Source organism: Amblyomma mixtum, chromosome 2 (genome assembly GCF_055824585.1).
Source record: "Amblyomma mixtum isolate Tamu chromosome 2, ASM5582458v1, whole genome shotgun sequence".
NCBI lineage: Eukaryota > Metazoa > Arthropoda > Arachnida > Ixodida > Ixodidae > Amblyomma > Amblyomma mixtum.
The window spans coordinates 300,945,455-300,966,242 of NC_143013.1; the positions used below are offsets into that span (position 1 = coordinate 300,945,455).

General features: G+C 48.0%; 2 protein-coding genes across 2 annotated transcripts; both read left to right on the plus strand.

Moving 5' to 3' along the window:
* Positions 1-6,203: 6,203 nt before the first annotated feature.
* LOC149364681 (kelch-like protein 10) lies at positions 6,204-12,411 on the plus strand. Its single transcript, XM_089568734.1, has 5 exons — positions 6,204-6,438; positions 6,933-7,139; positions 8,824-9,032; positions 9,869-10,101; positions 12,269-12,411. The coding sequence occupies exons 1-5, from the start codon at positions 6,205-6,207 to the stop codon at positions 12,409-12,411; spliced, it is 1,026 nt and encodes a 341-aa protein (XP_089424860.1). The 5' UTR covers position 6,204.
* A 710-nt stretch (positions 12,412-13,121) lies between these two features.
* On the plus strand, positions 13,122-20,198 carry LOC149364682 (uncharacterized). Its single transcript, XM_089570163.1, has 6 exons — positions 13,122-13,269; positions 13,551-13,661; positions 14,674-14,865; positions 18,543-18,668; positions 19,712-19,855; positions 20,176-20,198. Exons 1-6 carry the CDS (start codon positions 13,122-13,124, stop codon positions 20,196-20,198), a joined length of 744 nt encoding a protein of 247 aa, XP_089426289.1.
* Positions 20,199-20,788: the final 590 nt, after the last annotated feature.

A 20,788-nucleotide genomic window follows, 5' to 3' on the forward strand; every position in this document is an offset into this window, starting at 1 on the left:
AAGTCCTCGACATGAAGGAAGGCCCATTTGCTTGGTTGGAATGAAGCGGATTCAACTGTTGAAATCTGAGGTGGTCTACGAGTAGTTAATCATACAGGTACCGCTGGGCACTGGGTCAATAAGCAACCAGCCATGAACAATAAAATATGGTCCGAGAGTATTCGCAGTTTTTCGCGGGACACCAGAAAAACCCACTTCCTTCTTTATTGCACATGCGCCCACTGTTAGCGGAAACAGGCTTCGTGCTCTTGATTGTGAAGACGGCGAAATGCCTGTTGTCCTAACACGTGAATATCATGGAGGAGCTGTTACTGTCTGCAATCAGCTGCAACTCTGACACGGCAGCAGCGGCACTGTGACCAGGCCATAAATGTGGGAGGTTCCGGCTTGCAGCAGCGCGAAACCATACTTCTGCTTGTGATGCAGCCCTAGATTTGGACATCAAATGTGTGAACCGCGCGTAAACGTGTTTACTTCCCTGTGGTTAACATGTCAAACCTTTGGATCTTTTAGGCCGAGCAGGCCGCGGCTTTAGCTCACACATGTTGGATACCCGCGACACACCGAAACATTTCTTGACGTTGACATCTTTAAACTAACCATTAGCTGGCCCAAAAAAGACTCGGCGAATTTGAAAGCAGCATAGGGCCTTTGACAAACACGGGTAACAAATTTAGTGTTTTCTCGAAGAATCGTAGCATTATAGAACAGAAAAACCTCCCATGAGAAGAAAAAAGGCATCTGGACTGTTAACACGAACGGTGCTGACTGCGACGCTGCTTGCCAGATTCCGTGCTCAAAACATTGCTTCTCCAATAGTCTTAAGCATAAAAGTTGCCGTAGATTTTGCCATGCGCTTTCTTTTAAAACAAACGCATGACTGTCCGGCCACTTCGTCATGTGCTACGCACAGCTTGTTTGAGAACAGACCTAAACTGTAGCTAAGCAGACGAGGAAAAGGGAATGAGGGGCTCGTTATAAATATGAGAGAAGCCAACAGCCACAGAAACCAAGGGGAACAGGGGATTTTTAATTTATTTTGTGGTGTTGATCAATTTATATTACTGAATATGTTATCGCTTAAAGCTAATTGATTAGAAAAGCAGAAGAAAAAACAACCACATGCCGCCGGTGGGATCCGAACTCACGACCTCCGAATTACGCGTCCGGTGCTCTACCGCTGAGCTATGGCGACGGCTGTCAAACCTTCTTTTGGGGGGTATTTATGTTTTACAAATAACCTAACCTTGGGAGTGTTCACCAGCGCCACCCACGTTCTTAAGCGGCGGACGTAGCACGTCCTGAGTTACCGCTGGTGTGCCGTAGAACGTAATCGAACGGCGAGGGTGGAAGCTGTGTGAGAACCCTCTTATGCTTCCTAAGGCATCAAAGCTGCCAGGCAAGCTATGAAGTAACGCTATCGTGAGGTTCTGCCTTCCTAACAAGTTAATGGCCGTGCATGTCAACTCTGAAACAGGCCCAACAGCTTAAATGCACCAACGCCAAGTTTACAAAGCAAGCTCAACCTACCCACGCTTTCCTTAGACCGAGTGGGGTAGGCACTCATCATTTCTTCCTGCTTTTGGTTGTTCTCATCTTATTTCTCGCGGCGTGGTTCTGGTTTAAAACCATCCGGTGTGAGACAGCTCTCGGGCCTTCATTTATCATAACGCAACCTAACCTAAACAAGGAAGGCGGCCTCTCATTGCAGCTATATTGCTCTCCTAGACGAAGGAAGGGGGGGGGGGGTTAGCGGAGTTTCAATACTCAGGCCTTCTTGCGCAGATCTTCACCGCTAAACTAGAACGGCGCTCTCATGCTGCTCTGAGAAGGTGCTGCAGTACCGTGAATAAAAGTGAAATGTGTGCGTGTGCGTGCGTGTGTGTGTGTGCGTGTGCGTGTGCGTGCGTGTGTGTGTGTGTGTGTGTGTGTGTGTGTGTGTGTGTGTGTGTGTGTGTGTGTGTGTGTGTGTGTGTGTGTGTGTGTGTGTGTGTGTGTGTGTGTGTGTGTGTGTGTGTGTGTGTGTTGAAGAATGCAGCCGGGAGAAAAGTCTGCGTTTCACCTTCAAGGTTCTAATAGAGACGGCACTGCCTGCAATTACGGGCCTAGTAGCTGTGCCCAGAAACCCTTCCCTTCGCTGGGCTCTTTTCTTTAGTTCTGGCTCTCTATGCCTATCTCGAAACGAGACAGCTTTACGCAACATTGACTGTAATTTCTGAAGAAAAATAATAGCGCAGCAATACACCCACGAAAAGGCTGAGAAAGAACAATAGCCATGCACCATATTGCCCCTCTACGAGTTTTGTTATTTTTTGTAACAGGAAAAATTACTATTTTGAAGTTGTAATTCACGGATCGAACCCCGCCATTCCCGCATGCGAGGCGGACCCTCAGACCACTAGGCCACCATTGTGGTGCTATTATTTGCTTTGCTTCTATCGGGATTTCTCTCTCTCGTCCAACGACGCCGACGACGACACCTCATTTTCTGTGACATGGGAGCCTTAACGTTATCGCGTTAGTATCGCGACCGGTGTGGTCATAGGTTCAGGCATGGTCGGGTAAAGAGAACCAAGTAACGGTCACATGGAGAACTTTAAGGGGATGCGGAAAGGAAATTTGGAATCTGTTCGCGGCAAGGAATACACCTTGCATACTCTCAAACATTCGCATCAGGTCTGCTATGTTCTGTGCCTTCTACGCATCCCCTCCCTCGGCGCGCTCTCCGTTTACACTTTCTGTGTTGTGTGATGTCGTTCACGGAGCTATATGCCCTACTCGATTTAATTTGTTCTTCACAAAGGCTAGAAGGTGCCTTCTGCGAGGTGGTCCTCCGTGCATGATGATCCTTTTCTTTTTCAAGCCTGTGGTTGCGAATTCCGCAGGTCTTAAGTTCCAAGTATACTTATCCTGTCTCCTCCCTTCCCCCGTCCCCGCCCTTTGTTTTCTTTCCAAAGATGTAGTTATTTAGAGGGTATGAGGCCTGTGTCCCTAAAGGTGACTTCCTGTGTGTCGTTTAGATATATGTCATCACTGCACGACACTTTCGTCCCAAGTGGCACTCGCAGCTGAGCAATTAAGTCACACCCACTTTCTCTTTTGTCTATGCCGTTGGCAGTGCTTTTTTATGGCGCTGTACACCGTCTCTCATATTAAATTTACAATAATCTAACTGCTCTGTCCTTCGTGGCGTTATTTTTAACTACAGAATATACCAATGTGCTTAGGCCTCTGCCTTGACCCCGTGTGGTCTGTGCCACATGGCATTACTCCTGCCATGTTCCGTGTATTTGCGTGTCACCTGCAGTGCTTGTACAAATATTAGCCATCTCTTATATGCTTGCACGAATTCTAGTTTTTTTTTTTTTGCTTGGGAAGAATGTCATGAGAACGAGCAATGTCCTCCTGAAGGACAAACACGTCGTTTAGAGCCCCTTAGAAAAGGATCAGTTACTTTTTATTTCAGAAAATATATCAGTTCCAGTCACTCGCACCAAGTGCTTAAACACCAAGCAAGAGAAAACAGAGCGAACAGCAGAATGCTTGCTTCTACCATCCATGAAAACAAAGCTCGACGTTAGCTCTCGTGAATGTCCGTCATCAATAAAACCATTTTCATGCCCCTTCTAAAATTTCCATCGCTAGCAGTCCAATCTTCAATCCCCCTGAAAGTAATTTCTTGCAGATATCAGAAATGCGATGTCGCATTGTTTAGTTCCATTTTGCCGTGCGTCTTCTCTAGCTATCTTCTTATGCCCTCATTGATGTATTTAAGCAAAGATGTTCGCTTAGCCTCAACATTCTTAACAAGTACAAGGTGTTCTTAACTGGCCCATTGTCGCCCGAAATATCTCTGCGAGTGGGTTTTGTTAGTGATAACATTAGAGTAGCTTTGTCATCTTCATATTCGAAACGACCGTATGACGTTGAACTCTACCTTGTTCGCTGGTAGAGCGCAGCATATAAGTAAACTTCAATTTAGCCACCTATGGTCCCGCCCACATTGTTTTCGACGGAGACAAACTTTAAACGACGCACGCCTTCTCCGCTGTTTCACAGTATCAAACTTTCCTGCAATGCCAACTTACTTCTACGCCCACTTTTCTCGTTACCTTTTAGCCACCCTAGTGCAGTAAGGAAGGCTGCTCCGTTTATCCGCGAGCACTAATGCCTCTATCGCATTTTCTGCGCCAGTTTCCCCACGGGCTGCCACCCGCTCTTTCATTTCAAACTGTCGCAACACGGACAACACGGAGCACTCGGCGTTCGTTGTGCGCCGCTCTACCGAGCCTCTAATTAGCCCCAATGGAAGGAAACGCCCAGCTTAAATTTTCTCGCCTTAAGCTGCACTTTCAAGCCTCTCACTGCCGGAGTGCTTCCTTGGTAGCGCACCCTGCGTGGGCTGATGACACCCCAATTGAGCGAAGCTTGAATGCATGTCACCAGTTTTTTTATTTCTATTTTTTTTTAGAAACTTGAACACATCCCGCCACACCGTTCCTCGTTGCGGCAAATTAACTGTGAGAGCTGCTCTTGCCATTTTTTTTTCGTTCAACTTGCGGACTACAGAACGGTGAGAGACGCATAGAAATCAATCCAGATATAAATTCCACGTAACAAGGACTTAATATTATCCTAAAATACTGGATGTCTTTAAATATTTTAGTAATGCGCGTATTGCATGTATTCCAAGACCCAGCTTTTTTACCATAGATGCGAAGACCACTGCGTCTATTTTAAAGAGAAATAACTAAATCAGAATGAGTTGGAATGACTCCAGCCTGAATCTATTTTTGCCAACAGATAAGTGGTCTCTATTTCCAATAAAATTTTATTTGAGACAGGAACTTAATAGCGCTAAAGGGAGACAAACACAAGAAAGACTGACATAGGAGATGCACTAACTTCATCTGACTATTCACTGCCAAGCCAGCAAATATAATGAAAATCTCAGGCATGCGCAAAAAGCAAGAACACAAGGCATCAAAAAAACCGTTCAAGATATGACATCTCGGTCTTGACAAGGCGGACACAAGTATCGCTCCGACAATCTAGATCGTGTGAGCGACTAGATCGTGTGAAAGATAAATTGTCGCTCACGCAATAGGTGTATTTGCTGGCTTGGCAGTGAATGAAGTAAGATGAAGTTAGCGCATATCCTGTGTCGGTCTTCCCAGTGTCTCTCTCTTAAGCGCTATTATTTTTCTTTCTCAAATAATATGCACCATCTAGCCCAAATTTACGTTATTTTATTCCAATAAAATATTTGCGATTAAGTTCCAGGCACGGTGCAGTCAATTATACTGCCACGATCTGACACTGGACTCGTTCACTAGCTTTGAAACATTACTACGTTGAGCTTTGTTGTACTTTTAGCCATACTAGGGACCGCATTGTATTTTGTTTCGCTGTTTTCCGCCCACGAGGTCCCTTTCCGCATTTCGCAAAATACTGCGCAAAGCAGAGCAGCATAACGGCGCTGTTTCCACGCCGGCTAAATTCTCGTTCAAACAAGAGCTGTTCTTTTGTCTCATTCTGTCAGAACCAATCAGCAATAAGCAAGATATGTTGCTGATCAAGTTGATTGGTAATCATTGTGAGAAAGGCAGCGCTATCCTACGACGGACAAGCGCAATAAGTTTGCGTGTGAAATTGCGTCCACTTCTTGCCGTTGTCCTTCGTCCGCCAGCGCAATCTTTCAAAGAATGACAGTAAATAGTGTGCACACCGTGTCACTGTGTCGCAAGTCCACCCTCTCCATTAATTCCATACTGAACCATACATCTCGTCATCTCCATAACTGTACACTCCTAATGCGACACCACAGTATGGCTAACCCTCAATTCCCTATGCTTCTCTAGCGGGAGGAGTCTGCACCCAAACGAGAGTTCCTCACGCCACCGTGCGGAAGCCCCAACTCACAGCGCACACACACAGTACGCTGCAATACTCTTTCCGAAGAACTCCATACAACCTCCTATTCAGGCAGCTACTAGTAGGAACAAAGCTCCACTCTACATAGTCAAAATATATTTTTATCGTTCACTCAATTATCGTATCTAGCTTCGCCTCCGAAGCGATGTTTTTTTTTCTGCCCGGTTACTTGAGCTAAGTGCGTAGAAGAAAACGAAATCTTGGTTTCACGCGAGGCTCGCGGACAGCGTAGACCACTCTTAGTACAAGTCACCATCTCTCTCGGAAGCCATGTCTGTCTTCTTCAGGAAACTGCTGCTTCCCGGCGGCGACGGCTGCTACGACTGCCTGATTCGCACCGACGACGGCGGCGAGTTCAGGGCCCACCGGTCCTTCCTGTGCACCACGAGCCCCTTCTTCCAGGCGGCGTTCTGCACCGAGTACGGTTCCCGCAGGGAGATGCTGCTCACGGGGGTCTCGGCGTCCGTGCTCGACATCCTGCTTGGCTACTACTACGCGGATGAGGCAAGCCTCGGGAAGGGGTTAACAGAGAGGAGGGTAGAGAAGCCAAGCATCGCTAGTAATGAGCCTGATGTCTCGCCAGTGGTTGCAATAGAAACCTAGAGATGGCGGGACGATAGGGTGTTAAACGAACCATTTCTGAGAAGTCGCAGTAACGGTTTTGAAGTGCTGTGTCCGCAGCATGCAGGAAACTGCTTAAAGCTGAGAGCTCTGAGCATCTCCGAGTTGCTCAGGAAGAAAGCGTCCTGGTGATAGAGAAGCAATGTTCTGCCGTGGCAATGCTAAGCGACACCACGCATTGGCATAAGCATTAGTTTGAATGAAGGACGGAAGTATACATTTTTTTTTTGGTTAATACGTACCTGAAATCAGGCTGCTTTCTTTTACATATTGTGCCGAAACGCGCGGCAGAATGTGTAGAAGAAAAGCAGGATAAGTCTTCCTTTTCAAGAGTGCTCCTGATTATGATACAAATGTGTTTGTGACCATCACTGCAGTTGCACATCAACAACGGCAACGTGGCCGAGGTGCTGGCGGCTGCCGACATGCTGTTGATGGAGGAGGCCCGTGACCTGTGCCTGGACCACCTGCTGCACAACATGGACGTCGACAACTGTCTCGGCCTGGCCGCACTGGCGCTGTGGCACCACTGGCCGAGGTTCCGAGACACCGTGTTCTCTTTCGCACGCGAACACTTCGGCGCGGTGAGCAAGGGCTTCTTTATTTTCGATGGAAGATTTACCCCCTTGGCCAAAAGTAACCGAGCAACAGGTTCCTGCTTCTCAACCTTAAAGCGGAGCCCTTTCGGCGCCCCTAAAGACCGAAAGGGGTCAAAACGTGAGGACAAAGGTTCACCTTTACACGTAATCAGAGTTCAAGGGCTGCCATAAGGGGTTCGCCACGCGGCTAGGAAAGAAACCACCGCTGCCCGGTTACTTTTGGCAAAGGCGGTACGTGGGTGAATAGTGATTCGTAATGAAGGCACTACGAGCATCAGTGTCAATTGCTCCACTATCCGACGTGTGAGCGTATTATATAACAGTGCGACAGATTTTTAACCAGGATATTCGGCTAGGGAGTCGTATTGGGTCGTAGTGTGGTGCTTATAATAGGAAAGTTACAAGCGGAAATGCTCGTTGTTTGTCTTACACCTCCGTCTTGGAGCGGAAATTCCAACCACCGATATCAGTGTGGCAAGGGTTGTGTGAGAATGGTTCGGGGTTGACATCAATTTAGACCTCATGCTGCAGGTCCATCGATTCTATTTGGGCCCAGTTGGCTGCCTAGATGGCACTGCGACTGTTTGCCTTCGCCTCATGAATTTTCTAGCTGCCTCTTCCTAACTGGCTGGGCCACACGGGATGCATTCTTGCTTCCTATCCTTTAGCATATGTGCCACGTGATATCGCCCGCGCGTACGTGCCTCAGGAAGACTAAAAGCCACGTGGTTCGAAAGTCTCTTCCGGCCCGGTAACTACAGGCAACTTAGGCATATCGCAAACCCTCGTTTTTCGATGGCGCAAGAAACGTGTGCGATGACACTGGAAGCATTGCGAGGCGTGAATTCATTTAATTTACATCAGTGTATGTACCACACTGGTGATCTAAGCAGGAAGTTTAGTTGCGAAAAGGAAAGCTTATATTTAAAGGTTTGCGTCTCTAAATTACTTGTTTCGCCTGCTTGTCGCAAATATATTGCCACAGAAACCTTCTGTTCCATGTTACGTATACGCAAGTTAATAATTTCACGGGACTGGAAAATTAAACATTCATGAAGAGATGGCACAAAAGGGTAGCTTCAAATGACGCAAAGTATTGCATGACAGAGTTCTTTAGACATTATGCGTTTTCTGTACTAGGAAATATTAGAGGCTGTTGATTTTTTCGAACATGTTTTTAATCTATCCTGCCTGTTCAGCGCGGTTGTCACTGACGTAACCAACTGCTTGGGCGCTGCCATCTACGCCAACACTGCATATTAATAGCTGGCGGTATCTTTGCGCATGACACTTCTTGGTTTGGTTTAATAGGGTTTAACGTCCCAAAGCGACTCAGGCTATGAGGGACACCATAGTGAAGGGCTCCGGAAATTGCGACCACCTGGGGTTCTTTAACGTGCACACACATCGCACTGTGCACGGGCCTCTAGGATTACGCCTCCATCGAAATTCAGCCGCCGCTGTCGGGATCGAACCCGCGTCTTTCGGGCCAGCAGCCGAACGCCATAACCACTGAGCCACCGCGGCGGGGCATGAGACTTCTGTTAACGCTTTTGCGCTCATGGTTAAGACATCGTTTCTAACGTAGGAAGCGTACCATTAGTGTAAGTTCGTCGCATCATTGTGCTGATAAATGTCACGTTTGCTTTCTGGGGCTCATTGTGTGCAGGTATGGCGAAGCAGTAGCGAGTTTTCGAGGGCTTCAACAGGGCTGCTCGTCGAGCTGCTTTCCTCGAGCGAGCTCAACGTGCGAGACGAGGTGGACGTGCTGCATGCCGTCCGTCGCTGGCACACGCAAGGCCGTACGGGCACAAAGGAACCGAATGCCGGCCTGTTCTTGCTGCTACAGTGCGCGCGCATCGGCCTGTGCAGAGAATCGTGAGTGGGGCACTCTGTACCCAAGGGCTACCTAACGCAAGCTGTACTTGTTTTCGAGAGTGCACGCGGCTACACTGTTAATTTCCGCTTACCACTGTATAGACAACACTCCTCCTATCAAAGCTTGCGTGGCAGCACTGAAGCAAAGCTCATGGAAACGAATTCGCAAAACTGCACTTCCGCGTCTCTCAGATTATTACAGCAGGTAGGTTTGGTTTAGTACGCGAGGAAAATGGTAACTAAATTGAAATTATTCCCAAAGCCTACGCAACTAACGATAGCTTGGAAGCGGGGTGGAAGTCTCCAGCTTACCGTGACCTCTTCAACGGGCCAGACAGCGAAGGTTGAATGCTTTTGTTTCAAGGGACATGTAATCATCATTCAATGAGTATTCTTTTCCGGCAGACCAATTTGGTAGAATTAATAAGCCAGTATATTCTCTCTCTCTCTCTCTCTCTCTCTCTCTATTAGCCAATGGTCTGTTGCAGTACATTGGCCTTCTGACATTGGATCTTGGTGCCTTTATCGAGACTGCCATCACAGCCGCCATTAGTTTCATGCGCACTAAAGTGCGCACTCATACTGCTCTTCCAGGAATCTCGGTTCGTGATCGGCCCAAGCTAATGGCGCTAGTCAAAGAAACAAAAGCCGAGGTACCGACGAGCTCGCAACCGGTCGCAACGTTTCCAAGCTCGTCACCGTAACAAATCTCTCAGCCACTAGTACCAAACACCCTTTGACTCAAAGGAGATTTTATTGCAGGCGTAGATATTGTGATCCAAGCCACAAAATAAAGTCTAAGAAAACTATGGTTTTGACACGCTCGTGTGGCGCAGGACGCTCATCGAGTTCCGGCAGGTGAACCCGACATTTGCCAATAGCAAATCATACCACATGGCAGTGTGCGAGGCCCTGCAGACGGGGCCCTGCATGTGCTCACCCAGCCCACTGCTGCTGCTGCACTTGGAAGGTTTCGGGCTGGAGGCATGCAAAGCGCTTGCCGCCGCGAACCCCCGACACGGCGACGTGGGGTCGAGCGGAAGCGTTGCATCCAATGCGCCCAAGGGTGGTGAGTTGGCATCCGCAGTGACTGCCTCTCAGTAGCTGAATTCGGAAAGCAGCGTTTACCGAAAAAATGCTGCTTCTGGTTATTATACGTGCCATTTACGGTCAGTTTTGATCTGCTGCCGGTTTTGGAAGCTCCAGTCGCTGAACTCTTTCTAGCTTCACCAAATCACGTGACCACTTTCTTGGATGATCTTGTTACTTAGTGATTGGTCCTCTCTTCGGGTACCTGATATACAGTGACTTCAATACAACCCGGTCACGGTGGGAGTATACGCGTCTGGTCATCTGCACTGCAACTCGTACTTTTCGCTCGCTTTACGCTGGCTGCCTCATTGAAAGCATCAAGAGAGCAAGATCTGTTACGACCATCTTAAAGCCGTTTGGAAGAACTAGATAAAAAAAAATTCGTTAAGGAAGCGCCAAAAAAAAGAAACAAGAAAATAGTTGTTTCGTGTAGAGATATATGCACGTACCTGACCACTCGACTGACATCGGTTGAAAATTGGCCCTTGTGTACGTTACCTCTGTTTTGTCCGTCTGCGTTTGCGCAATGCTATGGCCTCAAGTTGTTTAGGTCACCACGAATAACTACTCACTTCACTTGCGACCATGCCGAACAAAAGTAGCCTCTGGTGCACATGGGGTACAAATTGAACGTCAGGTGTGGAGTCAATAGTATAAGTGTTTTCTAGACCAGCAGCCATAGATGTGTGTCTCAAAGAGGTCAACTTTAATCAAAGCGTGCAAAATGAGCGGATCCATGCGTTAATATTGTTACGTGCCGCCATGCGTGCTCTATTACCCCCAGCACTGGCTCAATGCTTGGTTGCCAGACACCTCCGGCAAAACTTGCGCTGCAGCAAGCCGGAAAACCCAACGTGACCGAATGTGAACCAAGGATTTGATATCTGGCGGAGATAACGCGAGCACTCAGCTGCGCGCTCCTGCCAGCGTCATCATTTTCTATCAAAATATAATGAGCTCCTACGTTTTCATTTCATTCGTAACATCTACAGCATTAAAAGCTCGCAATAAAGTCCAACATGATTTGAGTGATCTCATTATTGTCGATAAGCTCTCCGTTTCCACTTGTCACTACGACAGTGAAACTTTCATTGTTACCCCTCGGAAAAGCGAAAGCCCTGTGGGTACAGTAAATGAAATGAAATAAAATTCGCGCATATGCAGAGAGGTTGTCGTAAACGGCCGCAGTACCCTCTGCCACAGAACGCCCACAGCTACTGCACTTGTGACAATCTCTTACCATCCTGAGGTTAGAGCCCTTGAGCAGTCATATTTCATGAGAAATCGAAAGCCGGCATGCATTCTTCAGCTAGTACTGTTCAGTCATGTACGTCTTCTTTCGCGCGAACTTTTGTCTACTAGACATTGAAAAATGACAAAATTGCAAAGAAGAAGAGCTTGTCCCACGTTTGTGATTTCGCTTCTTTCGCTATCATTCATTTCTGTGCCCCTACATTTTGTCCAAGTTATGTGCCCAACAGCATAAGTACACCAGGTCCTTTTTCACGTAATTTATTTGCTTACATTAGGGACGACTGTCTGACTCGCTTTATCTGTTTGTAATAATTTTAATGCGAAAGCATTATATGGCTATGTCGAGTCAGGAGAAAGTGTCCGTAAAACGTGTCCGCAAATTTTGTCCAGATGATTACGTCGTTCTCTGATGATAAGTGTGTGAAAGTGTGATTGCGATAGATAGTGTGTGATGTAATGTTGCCGTGGGAAAAATTTGGTTGATGAGGTGTAATTAGTTAATTAAACACAAAAAACGCGAAAAATACACTTAGACGTCAAAATCCATGGACGTCGATATAGTACATGGGCGTCAGAACAGTCACGGATGTCGATATAGTATGGGGGCTTTTTGCTTTTGCATTGCTCCAACGCGGGGGGCCGCAGAGATTTCAAAGTTTTTTTGCCACTAATATGGCTATAGAGTCTCTGATACCACGATCATGCTTTGAAGAAAGCTTCATAGCTTCCCTTCGTAGCCGCATGGTGTACTCATGTTGATATGATTTCGATAATCCCTACCTTCAATCTCTCTGCGCCGCAGGTCATTACACTTAAATACGCTGGGTAAAACAGCCCATTGTTACCGACACATCAGAGGAAATTACCCCATTCTCACGATCTGTCCGCAGCCATCGCAGCCCTGTTTCGGTTCCCCTGCGAGCGCTGCGCCGGCGCGAATCCCGAGCGCTGGGCTCCGCGCGTGCCGCACGAGGTGTTGTTCACGGTGGGCGGCTGGAGCTCTGGAGAGGAACGGGACGCCGTCGAGGTGTAGGACACCCGGGCCTACCGCTGGCTCATGCACACCATGCGGGGCACGTCACCCAGGCAAGATGCACGATCCACATTGAAGGGTTCTTTCATGTACCACGAGCGAGGCGAGGTTGAAGCATACGCCCTCTCAATTTTTGAAATAGAACTAAAATAGACATTTCCTTCACCCTTTATGTGCCATCGTTGCTTCCCTCTGTCGTGACAGCGTTGAGAGGTCCCTACGCATTGTTTCCGTGTATCAAGTGGCCTCAGCTTACGCAGGACCGCATTGACTGGAGATATATAGGAGAGCCATTTGTCATGCAGTGTGCGTAATCAGGCTGATGATGATGATGATCACGATACCAGTCGTACCGTCCGCTGCAAATGATATTTCAACAAGTCAACTGAACCGCGAACACACTAAACACAACATTAGGTGCTAGAGATAGCAAGCAGTAGACCTCCATTAGCTCCTCCGACAACCGGGCTTACGCGCCTTTGAAATGAAGACCACCTGCTTTAGTAACTAATCTCCCCCAACTGAAATATTGTCTTACAGGACACATTTGGATAGTTCTGTCCACGTTGCATTTGTCGCCTATAGCAAAATGGGCCCAAGCAATGGCTGCAAGGCAGGGTGTTCAAGGTGAGAGCGGTAAACTCCTGATCATTTCCAGGGCGTACCACGGCGCAGCGATGGTGGGCAAATTTCTCTACGTGGTGGGCGGAATGCGCGGAAGCTCGTACCTGCGCTCCTGCGAACGCTTCGACACCGAGCTGTGTGTCTGGGATCCCTGCTCGGCCATGCACACGGCTCGTGGCTACGTGGCCGTCGCGTCCCTGGACAACTACGTCTATGCCATCGGGGGACGCGATGGTATGCGCTCACGCTGTCGAACGTTTTTGCGTGAACTCTAATTGGATAGGCTAGCGAGGAACCGGTAGTGCATTTCATTCGTGCGTGCACTAAGAACATGGTCGTGGGGAACAGTCTTGCCGTACACGGGAGCATTCGTGATTCCTGAAGTCGATAAAGCCCTCTTAATTCTGGTATTGCGCCAGTAGACTTGACTATAGGAATTGCATTTTTAATGCAGTGTTTGTTCATTGTTTACATCGTAGTAAAATGACGTTTGCATTTGGTGCTCCATGATGCAGACACCGGTCGCACTGCCAGTGTGGAGCGGTACAACCCCGTCTCCAACCAGTGGACTACGGTGTGCTCGATGAGCAGGGCGCGCAGCGACGGTGCAGCCTGCGCATTTAGAGGTAGGTGAGAAGGATAGACTCCGCTCGCACCTATTTACCTCGCGCGTACCTTAAAGAGCCTAGCCTGGAAGTAGCACCACGCTGAAGTGATATATGGTCCATCCCGGCGTTTCCGCTCTTTTGCGTCCTATGTGAAGGTGTGGCTGTAATTAAGTTGTGGAAGTTATTGCTTGCCACGCACGGCTCTTGCTATCGAAGCTATGTGCACGGTACTGAGGATTAGCATTATTCCAGAGCATTTGTCAAAGTAAAGCTAAGAGTTTGCCGCACCCTGCGTAACATGACACAAAAACCAAGGCCAACGACTTGCGCTACCTTTCGCTACGGTCGCAGCGGCTCTGATAAATCTACATCCATCTTCCACAGCTAGTTGCAACTAAAATTCGTCGTGCGATATTGCTACCAGTCGCCTTGACATTGTTGGCTAGCATCTGCTACAAACTGTGGGCGTGTAATTGCTTGCCCACAGCTACATCTTGTTTCTGTCGACCACCACCGCATCCATTCTCTAACGCAATGAAAGCTCCACAAGCCGCGAGGTTCATCTACTGCCGTATTCCTCTGGCCTCGCGCGCCTTTCCCACTCCATCGATTAGAATGATGTTATCGCTGTAAAGAAAAAAAAAGATTTCTGAAGAAGGGAAATGGCGCAGTAACTGTCTCGCTGTTCTGTGGAGACCTCAACCACGTTGTAAAGAAAGAGAGGAAGGTGAGAGTGAAAGAAGAGAAAAATGGGCGCCGTAGGGGAGGGCTCCGCAATAGTTCACAACCTGGGCACCTTTAACGTACGCTCACATTGAACGGCACACGGGCGCCTTTTGCGTTTCGCCTCCATCGAAACGCGGCCGCCGCGGTCGGGTTCGAACCCTGGCTACTCCGGGATCACTGTAAACCCCAGCTTCCACTGAGGCAAATGTCTTCAAAGCATGCACATGTCTAAATCATTGCAAGCGCAAGTCTGAAGCGAAGCATTTCCTCACGCCCTCATTGCGTCGTTGCCCGTTCGACGCAGGGAAGCTGTACGCGAGCGGCGGCTTCGACGGCCGCCTGATTTTAAGCAGCGTGGAGGTGTACACGCCTTCGTCCAACTCGTGGTGCCTGGTGCAGCAGATGCCGGGACCCCGCTGCAGCCACCAGATGGTGGCGATGGCGGGGCGCATCTACGTCGTCGGCGGATACAACGGCCGCTGCCGCCTCAGCACCAGTGAGGATAGAGAGGGAGCGCACGGGCGTGGTCTTCCCTCTTGGGGAAACCACGAACGCTCTGCAAGTGCCCAAAAACAGTCATCCTTTATTGTCCGCCCATTCATATTGAGGTCGTGTTGCTGCCATCGGTCTATATCGGGGATTCTGACGTCTTTTTGATCGGTATGCTAGCGGATGTTCTTACAACGACCATGTTTGATGCGTAATTCTCTGTAATCCGTAACATCTAAATTCTCTGAAAAACAGCCTAGACTAGTTGGCTAGTTTATAACACTCGCCTTTATGCCCGAAAAAAGCGTTTGTTACGCGTTATCTTCCCTTTTTAATGCCTAAGAAACGAAGAACTTCAATTTATTTATCTGCACCTTTATTTCTCATCATACGCACAACCTCGCTTTGAATGCTCCCTATATTCGCAAGATTTCATGTTACTGTCTAACTTCTTTTGTCATTGTATTTTGTTTACGTTAAGACATTATTGATACCCCTTGTATATTAAAGTTTGACGAATTCTGTATCGCTTTCCGTGAATGTCTTTTATGTACCGCTGGGTTCTTCCTACCAAAATAAACCCGCCAGGGACTGCTGGCTGGGAAAGTTGTCTGGGAGAGGCTTGTTTCCCGTCACTCTCCCATCTCTAACCGTATGATCTCTATCTCTATTGGTGAGATGTCAAACTTGATAATTATACGAGCGCCTTAATTCCAGCATGAAGGCCCTTAACACTTCATACCCTCTGTATGCCCTTGGAAGGAATGGTCAGCATAAGTGCTTGTCGTTGGAAGGGTGCTAATGGTTTGCGAAGCAACACAGCTTTGCCAAATAAAAAGCAAAGGCGTTCTGGGCAACGGGAACTTTGGAGTACCAAGGACCGATATTACTTTGCAGAGCTATGCAGACAGAAAAAAATCTACTCAACGGCCTCAAAACTCAGTGAGCGTCATGAATAGATCCGTGTATTGTATGCGTCTCTGGTTCCTCAACCTGCGAATTCTGTTTACCGGTAGTTTGATGGTCTGTCTTGGAGAAACTGTCGCTCTTGAGAAGTTACAGAAGCGGGAGATACTCTGCTCAGCAACGCCCGCAGGAAGCTGGAAATTTTTAGTTTGTCCCGCAAAAATAGATGCCCGGACATTTAATTCAAGTATAATGAAAAAGAAACACCGTGTCCTTTAGCTCAGCACCACTCACACTGCATATGAGTCTCAGGCCAGCGGAAGAGTGCTGAATAGACTCCAATATATACCAGGTGTCCCAGCTAAATGTAACCAAGCTTTTAAAAAACACGGCGTGTCCTAGCCGTCTGAAACCAAATCAGGGTTGTTTAGAGTCGCGTGGCCTAGTCTGCAGTATTTTTTCGTTCTTCAAGGTTTACTAATTAGTTGAGCTTAATTAACTAACTTTTTAATTATTGACTTGAGGAACAAAGTGTCAATGGAAAAGTTGTAGATCGCTTTGAGAAACAGCTTACTGAGACATTTGGAGCAAAGTAATATTTACGTAAAGTAGTTTTTTTACCGGCCTTTAGCCATAACCCGCACAATAAAAAAAATTGCTGAGGCTCAGCTTGGCTAAGCCTGGGGAATGCGAAGCATATTAGTGGCTAGGCTTGGTATAATACATGGCTTTCCTTGGTTGAATACTTGGTCATTTTAATACAACCACTAGAAGCCTTCGTCGTGGGGGAAGACAACGGCATGGCTACAGCGGAACGCCGACTAACCCCGAGACGCGCTTTGGGTGAGCGCCTGGATTGCCACGGGAGCCGCGTCTGCCTGCCCGGTGGAGCGAGCGTTTCACCTACACCGAGTGTGAACGCGCGTTCGAAATGCGCGGGAATGCGCGGGTGTGACGGCTAGGGGTCCCACGGCGACGGCGCGAGGTGGAGGCCGGCTCTCTCATCCGATGTCACGTGGTGTGACGTCACGGTGTCACGTGGCGTGACGGCTAGGGTTCCCACGTCGACGGCGCGAGGTGGAGGCCGGCTCTGTCATCCGAAGTCACGTGGTGTGACGTCACGGTGCCACGTGGTGTGACGTCACGGTGTCACGTGGGGGTCCCACGGCGACGGCGTGAGTGGTAGCTCTAGCAATATGCTTCGCATAAAAAGCTTCCACATGACAACTGTGCCACTTCAACGTCCCAAGACGCGCCTTAAAGAATAAAATCTATTTTTATGCGAAGCATACTACTTTAGCTACCACTTCAGCCCATCACCGTGGTTATGCGCCTCCAAATCACGTGATACATGACGTCACACCACGTGACACGATGACGTCACGACAGTAGAGAAACTGGGGCCCACCTCGCGCCGTCGCTGTGGTTTTGCGCCTCCAAATCACGTGACACGATGATGCCACACCACGTGACACGCTGACGTCACGGCAGTAGAGAAACGGGGGCGCACCTCGCGCCGTCGCTGTGGTTGTGCGCCTCCAAATCACGTGACACATGACGTCACACCACGTGACATGATGACGTCACGACAGTGAAGAAACGGGGGCCCACCTCGCGCCGTCGCTGTGGTTGTGCGCCTCCAAATCACGTGATACATGACGTCACACCACGTGACTTGATGACGTCACAACAGTGGAGAAACGGGGGCCCACCTCGCGCCGTCGCTGTGGTTGTGCGCCTCCAAATTACGCGACACGATGATGCTTCGCATTCTCCAGGCTTAACCAAGTTAAGCCTCAGCCATTTTTTCTGAAGTCCTCTCCTCGATGAGACTTTGGGAGCACATTGCGGCAGAGAAGCGAGCGAGCAGCTGGTCACGTGACAACTTTCTTTTAAGGCCAATAAATGAAGCTACATAAATCGTAACTTGACGGAAACAGCACTACTAGCGGTTTTTCGAGATGATCTAAAACTTCTGCGTTGACACTTTCTTCCTTAAGTTAATAATTAAAAAGTTAGATAATTAAACCTAATTAATTAGCTTTGAAGAGCGAAAAAAATACTCAAGACTAGGCCACGCGACTATGAACAACCCTGAGTTGGTTTCACTGGACTAGGACACTTCGCCTTTTTCAAAAGTTTGGTTACATTTAGCTGGGACACCCGGTAAATAGCTCATGAAACAAATTACAAGTGAATGCCGAATTTCGTTTAACTGAAATTCTGGAACACAGCAGTAACGTTCTTTTTATACGTCCGGATATTGCTGGCGATGAAAATGTAAACGCAACACACTAATGCGAATATGTTACGTTTAATGTTCGGCGTCGTGCTAGGAACCAATCCGAGAAAATTGGAGAGGAGGGCTGAAATGGCCGTAGTTCTGCGCTTATAGCGTGCTCAGAGCGTACCACTATAAGGTTTCGTAACTTCGTTGAGAGTGCAGGAGCTCTCTTAGATTGCATTAACGCCTGTTACATAGGGCCAGTACATGGTTGCATCTCCCTTAAGCCACAGTTAATTTTTTTCAACTACGCATCAAAAGTCGAAGTATTGGATGCCTATCCGTTGGTGAGTTTTCTTGTCAATTTGAGGTCTCTCCAATTGACGCAAGTCTCAAAGGGAGGAGAATTGTTTTGCACATATTGCGTGCGCCAGCCAGGAAAGAAATTTATTTTCTTTCTTCGTCGCATATGGGCTGTCGGTAGGCACGAGGCAATAGCAATGTGTTCCTCCCCGTAGCCTAAACTTGTCGGCCGACTTGCACGCCCTGCGCAGTGATCGCCAGCGAGAAGGACAGAGCCCCGTCCTCCTGGAAGACCATGGCGCCCCTGTGCGTGGGCCGCAGCACTTTCGCCGTGGCACAGCTGTACGGCGACCTTTACGTCATCGGCGGATTCAATGGTGCACACCTCTCTCTCTCTCTCTCTCTCCGCGTCTCCTCAGCTTCTTTTTACGAGCAGAGGAACAGCTTGAATCGACGATTGACCATTCGCGATACTGCGCTGTCCAGTTCCGTTTGCTTGGCAAATGTGGTTTCTGCAGAGGGATACAACCCAGAGTGGAGGAATCCAATCTTTTCACGAAATAAAAGGTTTTGTTTTTTAACCGATCAGTCATCAGTCAATCAACCAATCACTCAGTCAGTCAATGAACTAATTGGCCACAGAGTAAATCGGCAGTTAATAACGACGCTTTGCTGCTGGACTCTTTAGATAGCAGGTGTAATGTATAGGCGCAGGGCTGCCTTCGTTTTTAAGAAACCCAAGGAGTGCTTAACACACATTTCGACGCCATGTGGCTGCTATTAGAGCCCTCCCGCGTTTATTTTTCTGAGGTCAGAATCGTCAGTAAGAATAAATATTGGCGAATAAAGAGGATGAGAGTAACGAAAAGAACTAAATCAACAAATAGTAGCCATAAACTTGATTTCAGAGGCACTAAATGCACGAAAAAATGCAGCTGGGAAAGTTTGCTTAGTGGAAAGACTACAGAAGCAGGCACTAAGCGCAACGTCGAAAGATCACTTTTGTGTCTTTTGCGGCGGGAATCTATTATTCCAGAAGTCTTGCTATGCAGTGCGAAAAGCTTTCTTTATATATCTTTTACTACTACATATATTTTCCGCTCTCAGGTTACTAAAGTTTGGCTGTTTAAGTTTTAATAAATAAAACAGCAGATTAAACTGTCTGCCTAAATAAACGGCTATGGAGCCGTAGTTATTGACCTATTCAGCTGGCAAGAGAAACATGACTGCCAAGAAAACGTGACTCCTTTAAAAAACAGAGCTGAACACTGTCAGTACTCAGCCTCAATACTGCCTTCTATTACTGTCCTACTTCACGCACATAAAAAAAAAAAATCAAGTGACGCACTGACTTGTATAACTTTCTGCAGTGAAAGACTCTATAGAATGCGTTTTGATCACCACTTTTTACTCAACGCAGGAAGAACAACGACAGCCAAAGTTGAACGTTACTCACCCACGACAAATACCTGGCGGTCCGCCGTTCCACTGAACGAGCCGGTCAGCGCCATGGCCGCCTGTTACGTGAAGGGCATCGCACCCGCCAGGCAACTGGCCACTCGTGGTGAGTGTTGTTTTGTAGGCAAAAGTACAGGGCTTCGTCACATAAATTAATGATTAGAGAGTCAAAGTTCAGCTCAGCTTGCGCGAGGGACGCTTAAATTTGAGGGTAAGATCAGTTACAACTTGCAAGCTTGCATAACTTGCCTTGCCCTGGTTAATAGCTTTCTAGTTTAATGGAAAACATCTCTGCTGCTCAGCAAGTTCGATGCATTTGGATGAAACTAGCTAGTGTGACCTAAAAGGGGATATTTCACGTGCACGTGCGCGTTCAGAAAAAAATTTTGGCGTTACTCCCTAATTGTTTCTTTATTTTGTTTGCAGGAGCGCTCGGGCTCTCTGCGTGAAGTATGAGGGATTGGCGGGTACATTTCAGCGCACATCGTCATAAAACTGGCCAGCCCAGAGAGCTCGGGAATTTATTGCCACCAGATCAAAATGCCACCACCCGTTCAACAGCCAGGAGGCATACCGACAAAATTTAAGACACTTCAGTCGTGCTCCAGGCTAACCGCAAAATATCGGATCGCTCAGCACGTCCTGTGCGAATAAATGAAGCACTCCTACCGAGGAAGAGATCAGCATGTGTCTGCATCTGCAGTGGTGGCATTCGGCGAGAGTTGATTGCGGTGGTGCTCGACCGTAACATGCGCGCATCGTCATCGCAAGGCCTGGCCAACTGTGCAGTCTGGTTGTCGGAAAAGTCTCCGACCTGAAGGAAGGCCCATTTGCTTGGCTGGAATGAAGCGGATTCAACTGTTGCAATGTGAGGTGGTCTACGAGTAGTTAATCACACAGGTACTGCTAGGCACTGGGTCAATAGGCAACCAGCCATGAACTACAAAATATGGTCCTAGAGTATTCGCAGTTTTTCTCGGAACACCAGAAAAACCTACTTCCCTCGTTACTGCACGTGCGCCCACTGTTAGCGGAAACA

What these genes read in the sequence shown, in the direction of transcription:
- LOC149364682 (XM_089570163.1), top strand. Translation starts at nt 13,122, where the DNA reads ATGCGCGGAAGCTCGTACCTGCGCTCCTGCGAACGCTTCGACACCGAG. An exon ending in TGCCATCGGGGGACGCGATG is followed by an intron (nt 13,270 to 13,550) that starts GTATGCGCTCAC and finishes TCCATGATGCAG; the next exon opens with ACACCGGTCGCACTGCCAGT. An exon ending in CAGGCAACTGGCCACTCGTG is followed by an intron (nt 19,856 to 20,175) that starts GTGAGTGTTGTT and finishes TTTTGTTTGCAG; the next exon opens with GAGCGCTCGGGCTCTCTGCG.
- LOC149364681 (XM_089568734.1), top strand. Translation starts at nt 6,205, where the DNA reads ATGTCTGTCTTCTTCAGGAAACTGCTGCTTCCCGGCGGCGACGGCTGC. An exon ending in ATCGGCCTGTGCAGAGAATC is followed by an intron (nt 9,033 to 9,868) that starts GTGAGTGGGGCA and finishes CGTGTGGCGCAG; the next exon opens with GACGCTCATCGAGTTCCGGC. An exon ending in ATCCAATGCGCCCAAGGGTG is followed by an intron (nt 10,102 to 12,268) that starts GTGAGTTGGCAT and finishes ATCTGTCCGCAG; the next exon opens with CCATCGCAGCCCTGTTTCGG.